Raw genomic sequence first — 14735 nt, forward strand, 5'->3', positions numbered from 1 at the left:
GACTACACTGCATTCGCTCATGTCGTCTTCCCAGATACATGGAGCTGGGATTGTACTACCTCCACTTGGTCCTGGGGTCATTAGGTTCTGAGAGGTCAAGTCATTTGCATAAGTGATAAGCCAGTCGTGGGCAGAGCCGGGATTTGGGGCTAGACCAGGGAGATGCTGGAGAGGTCTTCACCTTTCTTCATATTCTCATGTTTATTTTTTTTATATTGAACATATTTTATTTCTATAATTAGATGTTATCCTTAATAATGATTTTCTTAGAAAGCTGAGCAGAGGAATAAGTAAAATTTAATAAGATTCGATTGGGAGTGAAGTTCCATTTGGAGGAAGATAAGAGCAGCAATTTTTTAAAATGTTGATTGAGAGTTTACAAGGTGGGAGGTACGACCCTTTATGTGGATTAGCCTATTCGGTCTTCTCAACAGCCCCATGACCAGGCGCTCTCCTGTGCCAGCCTGGGGGGGGGGGTGCGGTGGGGGAGACTGAGGCTCAGAAAGGGGGCAGAGCTGAAAGCTAGTGGAGGAACCTCGCCCAGGGGGGTTCCATCAGCAGCCAGCCTGCTTCCTGACACGCTGCGGAGCTCAGGTGCGCCCCTAGGCAGACGTAAACTGGGGGCCTGGCAGCAGTCCCACTGTTACTTGAGGGGTTCTTGAAGTGTTTGGTTACTTTTGTCCAGGCATTAATTCATCAACCATAATCTCCTCTCTTGGATAGCAGACAAGGTCCTTGCCTGTAGAGGAGTGTATTCCCATTAGCCTGAATTACGGAATTCCCTGAATTACTAACCTTCCCAAGGATTCTGGTTTCTACCTGTTAATCTCTCTCTCTCTCTCTCTCTCTCTGTTCTTTCTCTCTCTCTGCCACGAATTAGACTAAAACCAAACATGAAGTCAGACAGGGCTCACATTTCACTCTTGAACTTGTTCTTCAAGTGCGTGGGAAGCCACCTGAGCGTTGAGAGCAGGGGACTGCCATGCTCGGGTGACCATCTGGATGTCCCACTCAGTTTGCTGCCTCACACGGGACCCCATCTTACAACCATTTGAAATGCATGCCCCTCCAAATTTCATCACTTTGAAAATCCTGCTTTACCACTGCCTGCCCGAGAGTGTCCCATACCAACCTGCTTCTTCTGTCCCCACAACCAGCCAGTCTGTTCCCTTACATCCGTGCTGGTAGAGCTGGTGTGGGCATACCCAGTCATTTCACTTTCTGCTTCCTTGTGTTTAAACAAATTCTCTTGGATTGTCATGAGTTCCTGGACTGTCGTTATCGTTCAGTAAGTGAGAAGGGAAACCTCTCTCCCCCACTCTGGGTGAGAAACATCCTCTACTTTCCAGTAACTGGGCAGAAACCTCTTTCCAGGTGGGGCTGCTGTGTGCTGGCTGGCGTACCCCTTGCCACCAGCTTCAAGGACATCAGTTCCTTTGGAAGGAACACAGGGCCCTGATGGTGAGCTCAGAGCATTCTCTTATCTCTCCCACCCATGAGATGATTACAACATGAGGCCACTGCACTATTCTGCAAAGGGCTGCCCCGAGTGCCGACAAGCCAGCAAACGGACTGATCATGGAAAAGGCAGCAGGCATCTTCCTGAAATATCAACATGCAGCAAGATCACTGTCAATCTGGGGAAAGACTTCCCCCGCCAGATGTTGTGATACAGGCTTTGTTCCCTTTGGAGAAATTGTCAGGCAATTTCCAGAGACAGGAAGGAAGGCTTTTGTTATCCGAGTTGTGTGCCTATGGCTTTCCCTATGTGAACTTGTTCTCCATTGGAACTTGTTTTAAGGACTACAGCTACATCTAAAAGCCCTCCAGTGTTTGATGGATTACCTCCTTGGAGAGCGTCACATGTTGACTTGAAGATTAAACACTCTAACAGGATGTGGGAATGTCCATTAGGCAGTAACAGTTCAAACCAATATGGAAACCACCTTTGTGTGCATCCCAGGAAGCCCCAGCCTTTGAGGGCCCCCCGGGGAAGGAAAAGTTGTGGATCAAAGAGACGTGTGAGCAGAAAGACAGGAGGCCTTCCACGGTGGAGGACTCTTACCAGACATAAGATATATTTAGTGTGGCTGCTACCTGCTCACACTGGGCAGGAAGGAGCCAGAACTTGATTACTTCTTTCTGTATAGATCTCGGCTACAGCACCAGGTTACAAAACCAGCTTGGCAATGGAAGAGGTTCAGAAAGGAAGACAAGAAGAAGCCAAAAACATCGTTTGAGGTGGGGATGGTCCTCTCTAGTGGCGGCTGATGCTTCACAGCTGACCTCGGGGATGGCACAGGTGGCCCCCAACACCGAGCCGGAAGAATCACCTTCAGGAGAGGACAGATGACGAGCCCTATGCCCTGCCGATGACCCCAGTCAGTCGGGGTTTGGCCACTCTAGACCCTCAGGATAGACTTGTCATTTTTTAGCTACTGGACAGTGTGGTCGATGTATCCAGGGTTGGCCAACAAAAAGAGGCAGGGCAGGGGTGCCCTGGAATTCCAGGTGCCCAGGAATACACTGCAGGCCAAGAGGTGGAGGCCACATCAGAGAAGGGGGAGCCAAAAGGGAACACTGGCGTGGGAGTGGGTACTTGGGAGAAAGATAGAAAGGAGCTCGAGGGAAGGTGAGCCATGGAGCAGTGCAGCATGGGAAGGAAGGGTGGCACCTTCTGGGAAGGGCTGTGCACCTGGTTGTTTTTTGTTGTTGTTATTGTTCCTTTTTTCCACATAAGTCATATTTTGTGGCACAACAGTGGCCTCAGGTATTCCCAGTGCCAGCAGGCAGGGTCAGTGATGTCAATAAGGAGAGGACACAGGGAGCCAGAGAACACCCTTCTGAGGCTACTTGCAACTAGATGAGCCCATCCAGCCCCAGGTCGGGCAGAATGAGAGATGACAGGAGATCGATCACAGCTGGCCCGTGTAGCCTGTCAGCCCCCTTTCAGAAGCTCACAACCTATGGAGAGAGAATCTTGTATGTCCCCCAAGATAACTATTTGGCCATTTGGCTTTTCTTCTCAGTTACTTTCTTTCTTTCTTTTCCAAAGTCTCCATCATGGGTGAGCCCAGCCGCCCAGCTGTTCTCAACTGGTACTGGGGGCAGTCGTGGTTCTCAACCCTGGTTATCCGCTAGGGTCACCTGGGGAGTGCTTCCAACACATTGATCCTTGGGCTCTGCCTTCTGCATTTAGTTGGTCTGGGAGGAGGCATCACTATTGTTTCCAGCCCCTCCAGATGACTTGAGCCCACAGTGAGGACTGAGTCCCTTGGGATGGTGTTGCTCTTAGCTGACTGTTTTAAGGACCCCATTCACATAATATGGTTAGGGTTTCTCAAAGTTGAATATACATACACATATTCTGGGATCTTGCTAAAATGCAGATTCTGACTTGGAAAGTCTGTGCCTGAGTTGCGCTGGTCCACACTTTGTGTAGCAAGGATGCAGCTGACCTGCCCAACTGTGCCCCTGTTATCTCCCTTTTGGAGAATTCTGGTCCCTCAAAGCCCCAACTGTCCTTAAAGGCTATGTTCAAAGGCCAGTTCTTGCCTGGGTCTCAGCTATCTTACAGCCCTCCATACTGAAGTTCACCTCTCCCTGTCTCATTGTCCTCGGGACTTTGCCAGAAACTCCTTGAAAACACAAATTATAATCTCTCGTTATTTAGAACTACTTCTGTTCTACCAGCTCTTTCTGCCGTGAGGTTAGAGGCACTGGGGTGGTGGGGGGCGGGGCACATCTTAATCACCTCTGTATTTCCCACAATGCCGAATACCATACTTTCTAAAGAGTGCAGAGGATCTGGAACTATTTACTGAAATACATTTGCAGAACCGCATTACCAGCCATATCTTCTACTTGAAAGTGGACTTTTCTGAAGGGGTGTGTGTATGTGTAGGGGGCGGTTGTCCCAGCCCTCAGTTGCAATTATATACACAACAAGGGGGTTGGTTTTAAAAGTAGGTTGTGTGAAGAGTGATTCTGATGGACAGAGAGCTTGATCCATGCCATGAGTGACAAGGAACTACGCTCACTTCCCAGTGTTCCCCACGCCAGAAAATGGAAGTTGCTCCGACCGACACCCAATTAGCTTAATGCAGAAACACAGATGCAGTGCAGCAAACACAGATGCAGTGCAGCAAAACACAGCAAACACAGACAAAACCAGTCTCAGGGGGGCTCCAGGTTCTGGATATTACCCCAACAACTACTCAGACACCGGCAGAGGGGACATCTTTTGGGCCCATAGCTGTTTGGCTTTGGGGAAACACACACACACACACACACACACACACACACACACACAGGTGATACAAAACTCAAGTTCTATTTCCAAATCCTTTGGCCCCAAACCAGAAAAAGCCAGAGCCACACCTGGGCAGTGGGAAACCAGGAAAGAGAACGGCCTCATGGCTCCTGGGGTAATTTGCATCAGTGACCTTGAGCTGACCAGCCCGGACTCCTTTAATATCTGGTCAATGACCAGTGTGGTGGGGATCTGTGAAGAGCACATAAAGCATTTGGAAGATCGTTTTTAAAGGAATGGTTTGGTTGAAGTGCTTAGCTAAGGCTTCTGCGACCCTTACATGTGCAATGGTCAAATTAATTAAACGAATACTCAAGGTCATGGCCAAAATTTAGATTGACCCTTCCCCTTTCCTGTGATCCTTCTCCAAGTGAGACATCTCCTTCCCCCTTCTCTTAGGGTGTTTCTGCTCCACTGAGCCCCAATGCGAGTATTTGTAATTCAAAATCAAGTCAACAGCTATTAATGACTATTAATAGAGCATCTACTCTGCTGTATAATAGGCCTCAAAGCCTCATGCCCAAAAGTTGCCCTAGTGGGAGAGATTCAAGTACGAGTTCAACATAAAAAGAGCGGGCTTGTGCTGATCCAGTGAGGACGTGATCGAACCTCAGGAGAAATGTAGAAAACTGTCAAAGAGGAGGAGATTACATTGCTTCCTACTCACGAGGAATTTAGACTCCATGCTAAGAACTGCACAGCAAGATGCCTAGATGTTCATTCCAGCAGCATTTGATGTACATAATGAACAAAAGACTCCAGCCTCGTACCTGGTCCCGGGGGCCCTCTCACTCCAGGGACCCCCATGGCTCCTTCTGGTCCTCTCGGGCCTGGTACCCCGGGAAGCCCCGGGATTCGAGGGCAGGACTCCACATCGGCAGGCGGTCCTGGTTCTCCTGAAATTACAATTACTGCTTGTGTGAGGGACTCCCACCTTACACACAAGCTCCTTCTGCCCTCTCCAGCTAGATGGACTGCCGACACAACACCCAAGAATCAGAGGTCAATCACCCAACATCAGCTCTGTGAAGGTGGGGACTCTGTCCACTGTGGGGCAGAGAAACTTCTGGAAAGCACTGTGCTAAATACATGACTGACTGACTGAGTGGGATCTCAGAGGAAGCGAAACAAGTACAGAATAGTGAAGGTTTGTTGGGGCAGGAACAGTCTGGTGACCTTCACTAGATTTCCTGTCTTTGGGCTACTTTTTACTGGGTGTCGGTCACAGGAAGCAGTGGGAGGGCTCCTGGGGTGACTCCAGTGTCAGCTGGGGCTTCACTGTTCAGCGCTAAGAAGCTGTAGCTCTGACTTTAGTCCATCAGGATCATCTGGCCGGTGCGTCAGAGCCCACAGTTTCTGAGCATGTAGATCTGGGGTAAACCCTGACATCTGTGTGTCTAACATGTTCCCGGTTGAGGCTAACAGTGCTGATCTGCAGATCTCATTGGAGAATCACTGCTCGAAAGCTTTGCATGTTCTTCCTTCTTGGTTATGTTCACATCTTTAAAGTATTTTTCTTAAAGCTTCGTTCAGTCACCCTGCAAATACTCCACAGGGAAACAAAATCATAATAACGCTAACCAGTAAGGATAACAGCTAACCCTTCTCAAATGCCTTCTCACGTACTGGGCCTCCTGCTGAGTGCCTCACGATGAAAGGCTCCCAACAAGCCCGTGCGTGTATGTGCTGCTATTATTAGAATATTACATGTAAGAAAACCCAGGCTCAGGTAAATAAGTGACTATCTAAGGTCACACAGCTAACCCATGACAGAGTCTAGCTTAAAATGCAAGATGGCCTTCCTCCAAAGCTGTGCCCTTAACCAGGACACCATTACTGCCTACAGGACTCTTCACATCTGTGTGATGAATTCCAAGAAATACAACATATTTTAAAAACATGCTGCTTACCAGTTGTGGTGTTCTTAAAATTCATGCAAATATGTAAAGTAAGTTTAAGAATAGAGTGATTAGGCAGCAAGAAAACTGTAGAAACTATGGTCATAGCGACAATGTAAGTTACACAGCACGTCTGTGCAAAACAGACTCGAACCCAGCGCACCCATGTGGCTCAGTTGGTTGAGCATCTGGCTCTTGATTTCAGCTCAGGTTATGATCTCAGGGTCCTGGAATCAAGTTCTGCATCAGCTTCTCTAATAAATTCTGCATCAGGTTCTGCCCCTCCCCCAGCTCATGCTCCTTCTCTCTTTTCTCTCAAATAAGTAAATAAATCTTAAACAAACAAACAAACAAACACCCCCAAACAGCCTTGAACCCTTGTCAGCGGTTTGGGATTTAATCTCTTATAAAATATTGTGGGAAACCACAACCAACAGAGTTGGGTATACTTTTACAATACGTAGTTTAATATAAAATGTGGCTTTTCTACTTTGGATGACTTGGGGGAGATGCATATGAATATTTCATATTTTCCCTGAAGCGCCTTGTGAATTCTGGTGGGGCGAAGGAAGCAGGTAAGGGAATGAGGGGTGGGGGTGGGCATCTGGCTGGTGTTTCATATCTAGGGTTCTAATGTTATCTTCAAGTGAGTTTATACATACAGACACAGAGAGACACTAAGAGGATGGAAGTGGAAACATTAAATATAACACTGTAACTTTTATTTTTATTTTCCAAAGATTTTACTTATTTGTTGGGGAGGCATAAGCAGGGGGAGCGGCAGGCAGAGGGAGAAGCAGACTCCCCACCGAGCAGGGATCCCTATGCGGGGCTTGATCCCAGGTCCCTGGAATCATAACCTGAGCCAAGGGCAGATGCTTAGCGACTGAGCTACCCAGGTGTCCCAGAACTGTAATCTTTAAATATAAACATTTAAAATAGTAGGACTCTTTTTAAATTCTGATTTTACTATTCTTTACTTTTTAATAAACCAGGAGCTAAAAGGGGCCAAAGTGCCTCTTCTGTAAGCATCCTGCATTTGGGGCAAATTTTCATTACGGTTAATAAGAGATGCCTAGAAAGGACAAATGTGTGCCCTCACTATGTTTCTTTTCTTCTTTTAAGGGACTCTTTTTAGTCTCTTTGAAAACCCCAGACACAAAATAATACGTTGCTTCTGCATTGTGGTAAACACTTCGTTGAAAAGAATAACAGCATTTTCATTGTATCACACAATGAAATTTGTCCTTGGAAATGGACTTTGATGTTATGGGAAAACCTTGTCACGGCCCCTTACTGGGTGTGAAGGACCCATCTTTTTATGTTGTGGATACTTCCTATTTTAGGGATGTTCTATGTGTTTATATTGTATAATTAATAAAAGAAACTTACATGCGTATGTACTGTAGCATTTGACAAAGAAACCACTCACTCTTTGTGCCTGAATGGAAATTCTGTAAGATGAGTGTCTACTCCGCCTTGACAACCTATAATGAGAGTTGACTGTGGGATGCTCTAATATGGGGTTACCGTATCTGTAATGAGGAAGCCAAAGCACTGATGCCTCATATAAAATTACAGCACCCCATCTATGAAAATGTAACAAGGTGACAAAGTAACAAACCCACAAGTACTGTGAAAAAGGCCAGTACAGAAACAAGTAGAAGCCTGATTTAGAGTAAATTACTAATTTTATAGCAGGGCTTACCTCTGGAGCCTGGAGGGATCCAAAGTCAAAAAATGAAGCCACGCAACGATTTTCATGTGGTGGAAAGAGATTTTAAATATGTAAATTAGGACCAAAGTGACATCGGTTATTTGAGAAGATACAGAATAACTTGAGGATGGCATCCGTGATGAGCAGAATGATGGCATCTTATTTACATAATGAAGCCCACGTCCATGTTACTGACAAGAACGGCTAGGATACAGTCACGGAGCTTTCCCATCTCGAAAAACGTGAAATGAAGCTCTCTTGCACAATATAACACGAGTTGATTTCTTACAGCAAATGTGCCCTAATTTAACATATAGAGAAATTCTGTTCATTGGCAGGCTTCTGAAAACTTCATACTATTTAGCCAAGTTTTATGGGTTCTGCACAGAAAGGAAATAGGAGATGAGTGCAAGTACAAGCTGTTTGTCGTGTTGTTCTGTGATCCGTCATGAAGCACCACAGTCCATTTATTCTTTGCGCTACCAACATAATTTAGGAGATTGCAAAATATTCCGAGCTGACACCCCATTACTGTAATATTGGTTGAGGATCCCCAAAGATATCAGTTCTGCCAATCTCAAATACGCATGTCTGTTTGCCCTTCCAACTCTCCCTTGGCTTACTTTTGACCCTCTGCTGAAAACTGAGCTTACATTGAATAGCCCTTTTGTCTTTGTGGGAACTAATGTATTTTACAGGAAAAGTTAAATGACACATCTTGGAAAATCAGTGGGAAGTCAGGGAGAGAAATGAATATGGTCCTCGCATACAGTAATCAACTCAGCCTTTGCCTCTTGTGTGAGGGAACACAGATTTATTTAACTGAGAAATGTTTCTGTAAAATCAACTCCTAATTTGCAAACGTACTCATTCTAATGATAAATATTAGTTTACCAAACATAAGATTGTGTAGTGAGGCCTGAAATAAATACAGCTTAACTCATTAGAAATTGCAGGCAATTTCAGAATAATTGCTTGCTTCAAGGCGACCCTCACAGTAACTATTGAAACAAAAGGCTGGCTTAGGCTGCTGCGTGAGATCATCAGGCATTAGGAGCTTACCTGGAAGACCGGGGTGCCCTTGTCTGCCTGGAATGCCAGGTAAACCCTTCTCCCCGGGGGAACCGGGAAGTCCTGGTGGCCCCTGCAGCCCCGGGAATCCCAATGGTCCTAAAAGGAACATAAAGATGGGGACGCTGGAATGGAGGAGTATTGAGACAATGGCAGTCAGGTGGACTGAACTCAGGGAACCCAACACAAATCAGGGCAAAGTCAGCCTTGGAAACCGGGTGAGCCTCTCACTTTTTTCTGGAAAGCTGAGAAGAGCTGCCTCTGTCTGAAGGAAACACAAGAGTCGGTCAAAAGGAATAAGGAAAATGGTTTCATGATCAAGGCAAGACTAAAGTTGAATGAAAAGCTCTGTCGTCCTGAACTTTCTCTAGAGATGGAGGGCTGGAAGGGAGGGAAAATGGGTCAGTGTCCAGCCACGTGGGACGATGTGCCTCCTGGCCCTGGGCTCCTGCCTCTCTTCCTCACAGTCTCCTCCGTCAGCCCTGCCAGCCACTCAGCGCCTCGTGTGTGTGGTTCCTTCCCTTCTTCTGTGTCCAGCAAGCCTCACCTCCTCAGGGAAGCCCTCTCTGAGGCCCCAGCCCAACTCCACTTGTTCTTGATGTGCTGTCATAGAAGAGGGGCCCTTACTTGGAGCACCTGCCGCAGTTTATATTGATGAATCCTTTAGTGTGAGTGTCTGTCTTCCCCCATGAAACTACACCGACGAAGAGTGGGGCTGTTTAAACCTGCTCACTGTTATATTCTTGTAGGCACTTAATAAATGTTTGTGGAATAGATCAAATCTTTCCCACTGTTTGAGTCTGAAAGGTAAACTGAAGAAACTCCCTCCTCCTTTCCACAGCTAAACACTCTTTGGACCACATGCCCCCCCTGAAATGGGAGTTAAGAAGCATGCTTAGTGGTTTCATCAATATTTCTAAGTCCATATATATATATATATATGTATATATATATATATATATTTTTGTCACTATTACTTGTGCTGCATACTGTTTTCCCAAACGTGAAGAATATTTCCAGGTAGAGTTTCATTCTCTAGAGCAGTAACTGGGATGAAGTAGTATCTTATTTGGGAAAGGAACAAGGTTATATTTAGCCTCTTCCTTCCTTTTGGTGACTAGCATGCTTGCATGTTTGTCCGATTCTGGGGTTCGATAACCAGGAGCCCACATATCTGCAGATATAAGCCACAGTCTCTAAAATTGATTTTATTGCTAATAAAGTTGAGGGAGGGTTGTTTTGTACTGTTGTGTACTGCACCATTACAGGGATGCCCTTTGCACTGTAAACATGGCAGCTTTATGGTAATTTTGGTCTTCATTTTGCCCTAATCCTTTGCTTTATTTCACACTCAGCCAGTTATTGGGCAGACTGTGATAGTTGCTTCTCTATCCATCTTCCTTATCTGTAACAGAAAGGAGTTAAAATGGATAACCAATATTGGTTCCTTTTCAACAAAAAAGTTCTAATGAACTGAATAATTTTCTGAAACCTGGTGACCAAAAATGAACATCCCCAAATATTAGCAGTTAAGTAAAAGTGAATTAAAAAATATTTTAGCTTTAAATAATGGGAGAATTCAATAACAGAGACTCTTTCACAAATATGAAACAGAAAGGTCAGCAGTCGAAACCCAAACTGTCCAACACAGAAGCCACTAACTGCATGTGGCTACTGAACAGCTGAAATGGCGCATCCAGACTGGGTTGTCTTGTGCTCATAAAACATGCACCAGGCTTCAGAGCTGGGGAGGAGGAGTGTCTTATCTGGGAGAGGAGCTCGTTCGTTAGGAACAGCCCTGATCATTGCACTGATAATTTGTATCAATGATGATATGCTAAAGCAGTAATATTTGAATATATTTGTTAAAGGAAATATGAAAATTCATTTCAATTATTTCTTTTTACTTTTTAAAATGGGACTACCACACCTTTTCATTACAGGTGTAGCTTGTGTTATATTTCTGTTGTCCAGTTCTGGTCTAGAAGATTACCAAGCATTTTATTAGGGGCTAAAGATGAACTTGTGTTTCTTCTTACTCATCCAAATGTTACCCAAACTTGAGGACTTTCTGGAAAAGTCAGGGCACTACCAAAATGTCGTGACTATGTCCATAGGAAATGATGTTACCTCCCAGGGGTGCAAAACACCAGACCCTAAAGGTCAAGATAACAAAAGTCTTCATGTACTTCTTAAGAAACAACTTGCATGCCTACCTTTCTGGCCATCTTTTCCATCACATCCTGGGAAGCCTTTGCGTCCTGGAGGGCCGGGTGGGCCTGGGGGACCTGGAGGTCCTGGAAGACCACAGTCTCCTGGTTCCCCTTTCAGAAGGTCGACACTTCCAGGGCGGCCTGGGGGCCCGGGAGCTCCTGACCACAAGGAGGAGGCAAAAATCTTCTTTCAGTCAAAGACAAATATGACTGCAGGTTACCTGAGAGCTTCTTAAGGAAAGTAACCAAATGCAAGCAAAAGACAGAGAAAATCAGAAGAACAAAAAAGTCAACAATATCCGAAGTAAAACAGGGATTGTCTCATGGAGCCCCCAAGCCGGGAGACGGTGTAAATGGTCTGTTGTGAACAGTTAGACAAATGAGCATACAGAAAGCCTTCCTTCCCTTCCAAGCCAGCCCATCTGGAAGCAAGGGTTTATGGCTTTTCTTTGCATTGTCATCCCACTGCTTTAATATGATAGGTAGAAGGACAGATGAACAGACAGAAGGACAGATGGGCAGACAGATACATAGATGACAGGTTTTTGACAAAAATCTGGCTGATGGAAATTAAATGTTTAATCCTATTTGAAAACAGGTGTCTTCACCCAGGAAGTGAGCCCAACTTCTACTCCTACTTAGCTTCTACACTGCCTAGCATGTTTTTGAGCATTTAATTTTTCCCAGCATCAAATAGGATCCCATAATCTTTAGCTTACCCTGACTAAAACCCTAAAGATATGAAGGCAGTGGGTTGGGACTGTCCAAAGGAGCTCTGTGAGCTATTAGGACATGACTGTGTACTTTGCAAAAGCCCACGGTGCCACAGCTCTGGGCCCCAGGCCCCTGACGGCTCTGGTCAGACCCCACTCTGTGAAATATTGCCTTGCTGGCCATTGTCCCTGCCAAGTGCCGAGGGGAATAAGTGCCGTGAGCAGCTCTTGAAGAGGCTCTGTTCCTGTGTGTGCCAGACCCCCGACACTGTCAGCTGGCTGGCTGGGGGCAGTGGTTCACATTGGAGGTGCCAGAGACCACCAGGCAAGGTGAGAGTCCGTCCTGCCCCGTGTTCTGCATCCTTGTGCTCAGCATGACGCTGGTGCTGGCACCAGGAGAGGCCCGCTGAGAGTCAGTGCGCACGCAGAGAGCAGGTGCAGGAGCGCTCCGACCCAGGGCTGGCTCTGACAGCCGGGCACTGCCCACACTCTGCCTCTCCCATCTGCCAGATCGATGGGGCTGCTCACGGGCTTCAGCTCTGCCATTCTTAAGTCTACATCCCTCCAGAGCTGGCAGCATGTAAGGAAGGGAGGGTCACCATCCTCTGCTGGGATGTTCTCATACCTCTTGGACCGTCGGGGCCAGGAGGTCCCTGATCTCCTGGTGGACCTGGGTCAGGAATGTCCCCTTCAGGAGCTCTTCCTGTGGCACCTGCTGGCCCAGGCAATCCAGGTCTCCCTGAGAAGGGACGTGTTCTGATGTCAGCCTCGTTACATTTGGAAGGTTTGGATTTAATTACTAAGAGGGGCAAAGCATGCTGCTTCTTACCTGGGGGGCCAGGGGGACCTCTTCCTCCAGAAGGGCCTGGGGGAGAAATTCCCGGACTCCCAGGGTCTCCCATCTCCCCTTTTAGCCCAGGTGTGCCCACTGGACCAGGCGGGCCCACTTCGTGCAAACCTGGATGAGGGAAACAGCATTAATTCTGCATTTTCTCTCTGTTTGTCCCTATTGCTGCTCCTGGAAAAGAACAGCTTCCAGACGGGGTAACAGTGACCCAGCGGGTCGTGCTGAGCCCGACTGCCTGCTGCAGTGGTGGCCCCTATGCTGTAAGCTCTCCCTGGGTCAGCCATCACCTTTCCTCTCATGCCCCATCACACAGCCGGCCGCAGGTCAGCCATAGGCTTATTTTATGATTATTTCCCCGGTTAAAACAAAACAAACACAAAAACAAAACAAAACCAAAAAACCAACAACATATCAAGATTCCAACCTCTACCCCAGAAGGAGTGAAACCAAATGAGATCCAGCCATAAGGAATAATAATAACAACAAGGATGATAATAATAATCATAATAAGCTGAATACACTGGTTTGACATTTCAGGGGGAACCTGGCATGTAAGTAACAACCACGGAGGAGGTCCACACTGCAGCGGGAGCCCGTCACTGGTTTCTTGGGGGAGGTACATACGTTATCAGACTATTTGGAGGAGCCTCTAAAATGAATCCTCTGTGACCTGAATTAATTCTTGGCCTTGCACACGTATCAAGATTCTGCGTCTCTTCAGCAACTGCGCCAAACCCAGCAGCACGACAACCCAGCCCTGGGCCAAACACCCTTCCACCTCCGTGTCAGATTCCAGCCACCTTGTCTGACTGTGGGCTGTTTTTCTGAGACATTAAAGCAACAAACAAGCCCTATACTAAAATCCCAGAACAAGCTTGAAGGCAGTTGCTGACGATGAACCTATCTGGGGTAGCAAAGGTAACAGCGACTTGCTCGAGTAACTTGTTTGAACAGCAGCCAGTTGAGGTTGTGAAAAGTACTCATTAGACCCACGTGGCCGTACTTGCCATCACTACACTTAATATCGAAAAGAAAACAAAACAAACAAACAAAAAAAAAAACCCCTCCCCAACTCTCTGTCATGATCCTGGAGTCCCAGGATCGAGTCCCGCATCGGGCTCCCAGCTCCACGGGGAGTCTGCTTCTCCCTCTGACCTTCTCCTTGCTCTCACTACCTCTCTCTCAAATAAATAAATAAAATCTTAAAAAAAAAAAAAACAAAAACTGAGTTCCACCTAAGCAATTATTCAGAATATTTTTAGCAGAGAGACAGCTCCAAGCAACATCAACAGAAGACACTGATAACCAACAATTCTTTCTTAAATTAGGTTTTCTCAGGGGTCCTTTTTAGAGAAGTCATCTTCGGTACTAAGAACAGTCCAGTATTGTGTCTTCCAGCTAAGCCAGTTTCTTAGTTTGGCACCCCAAACCGTGCATCGTGAAGGAATACTGGCAGTTTTTCACAGCCTGCTCACGGCAGCTCGGTCTTAGCAAAGGATTTTCTCTTACCTGAAGCGCCTTTGGCTCCTTTCTGACCCTTTAAACCATGCAAGCCGTTCAGACCGGGCACCCCGGAGGGACCTGAAATACATCACAGGCCTGTGACCCACCAGGGAAGACCCAGTGTTGAAGTTCACTGGCCACTGGGCCCGGGCACCACCCAGGGGATGATTCGCTGATGGCCACCAACAGATTCTCCAGGCGGGAGCCCTGAGGTCACACTGTCTAGATGTCATTATCAAGGCTAAAACCATGCCAGTGGTTATTATTTAACATTTTCATTTGATGGACATTTTCTGCAAGACAGGTTAGCACATTTATTTGGTTTTAACATACTGCTCTTGGTTTATGACCATATTGTGGACATCTCTCTCTCTATCCAGATACTGTCTAGAATTATTGAATCTTCTTATAGGAAGGAACGTTAGGTTCGATGACAACGAACTTATCCTAGATGAGAGAAA

The 14735-nt window shown here is 46.4% G+C and overlaps 1 protein-coding gene across 9 annotated transcripts in view; it reads right to left on the minus strand.

Annotated features, from left to right (window-relative positions):
• Nucleotides 1-14735, minus strand: part of COL4A4 (collagen type IV alpha 4 chain) — a 124075-nt gene that overhangs the window by 8827 nt on the left and 100513 nt on the right. For 7 of the 9 annotated variants that reach the window (XM_059393614.1, XM_059393612.1, XM_059393611.1 and 4 more), the window contains 6 exons: nucleotides 14281-14352; nucleotides 12754-12882; nucleotides 12550-12663; nucleotides 11215-11370; nucleotides 8990-9097; nucleotides 5083-5208 (listed from right to left, as the gene is read on the minus strand). In XM_059393614.1, the coding sequence (XP_059249597.1) occupies nucleotides 5083-5208; nucleotides 8990-9097; nucleotides 11215-11370; nucleotides 12550-12663; nucleotides 12754-12882; nucleotides 14281-14352 (705 nt within the window). Of the gene's footprint in view, nucleotides 1-5082; nucleotides 5209-7918; nucleotides 8308-8989; nucleotides 9098-11214; nucleotides 11371-12549; nucleotides 12664-12753; nucleotides 12883-14280; nucleotides 14353-14735 lie in introns of those variants that run through there. The other 2 variants (XR_009403044.1, XM_059393618.1) reach the window with 2 other exon arrangements.

The sequence above is a fragment of the Mustela nigripes genome, chromosome 3, assembly GCF_022355385.1.
Source record: "Mustela nigripes isolate SB6536 chromosome 3, MUSNIG.SB6536, whole genome shotgun sequence".
Taxonomy (NCBI): domain Eukaryota; kingdom Metazoa; phylum Chordata; class Mammalia; order Carnivora; family Mustelidae; genus Mustela; species Mustela nigripes.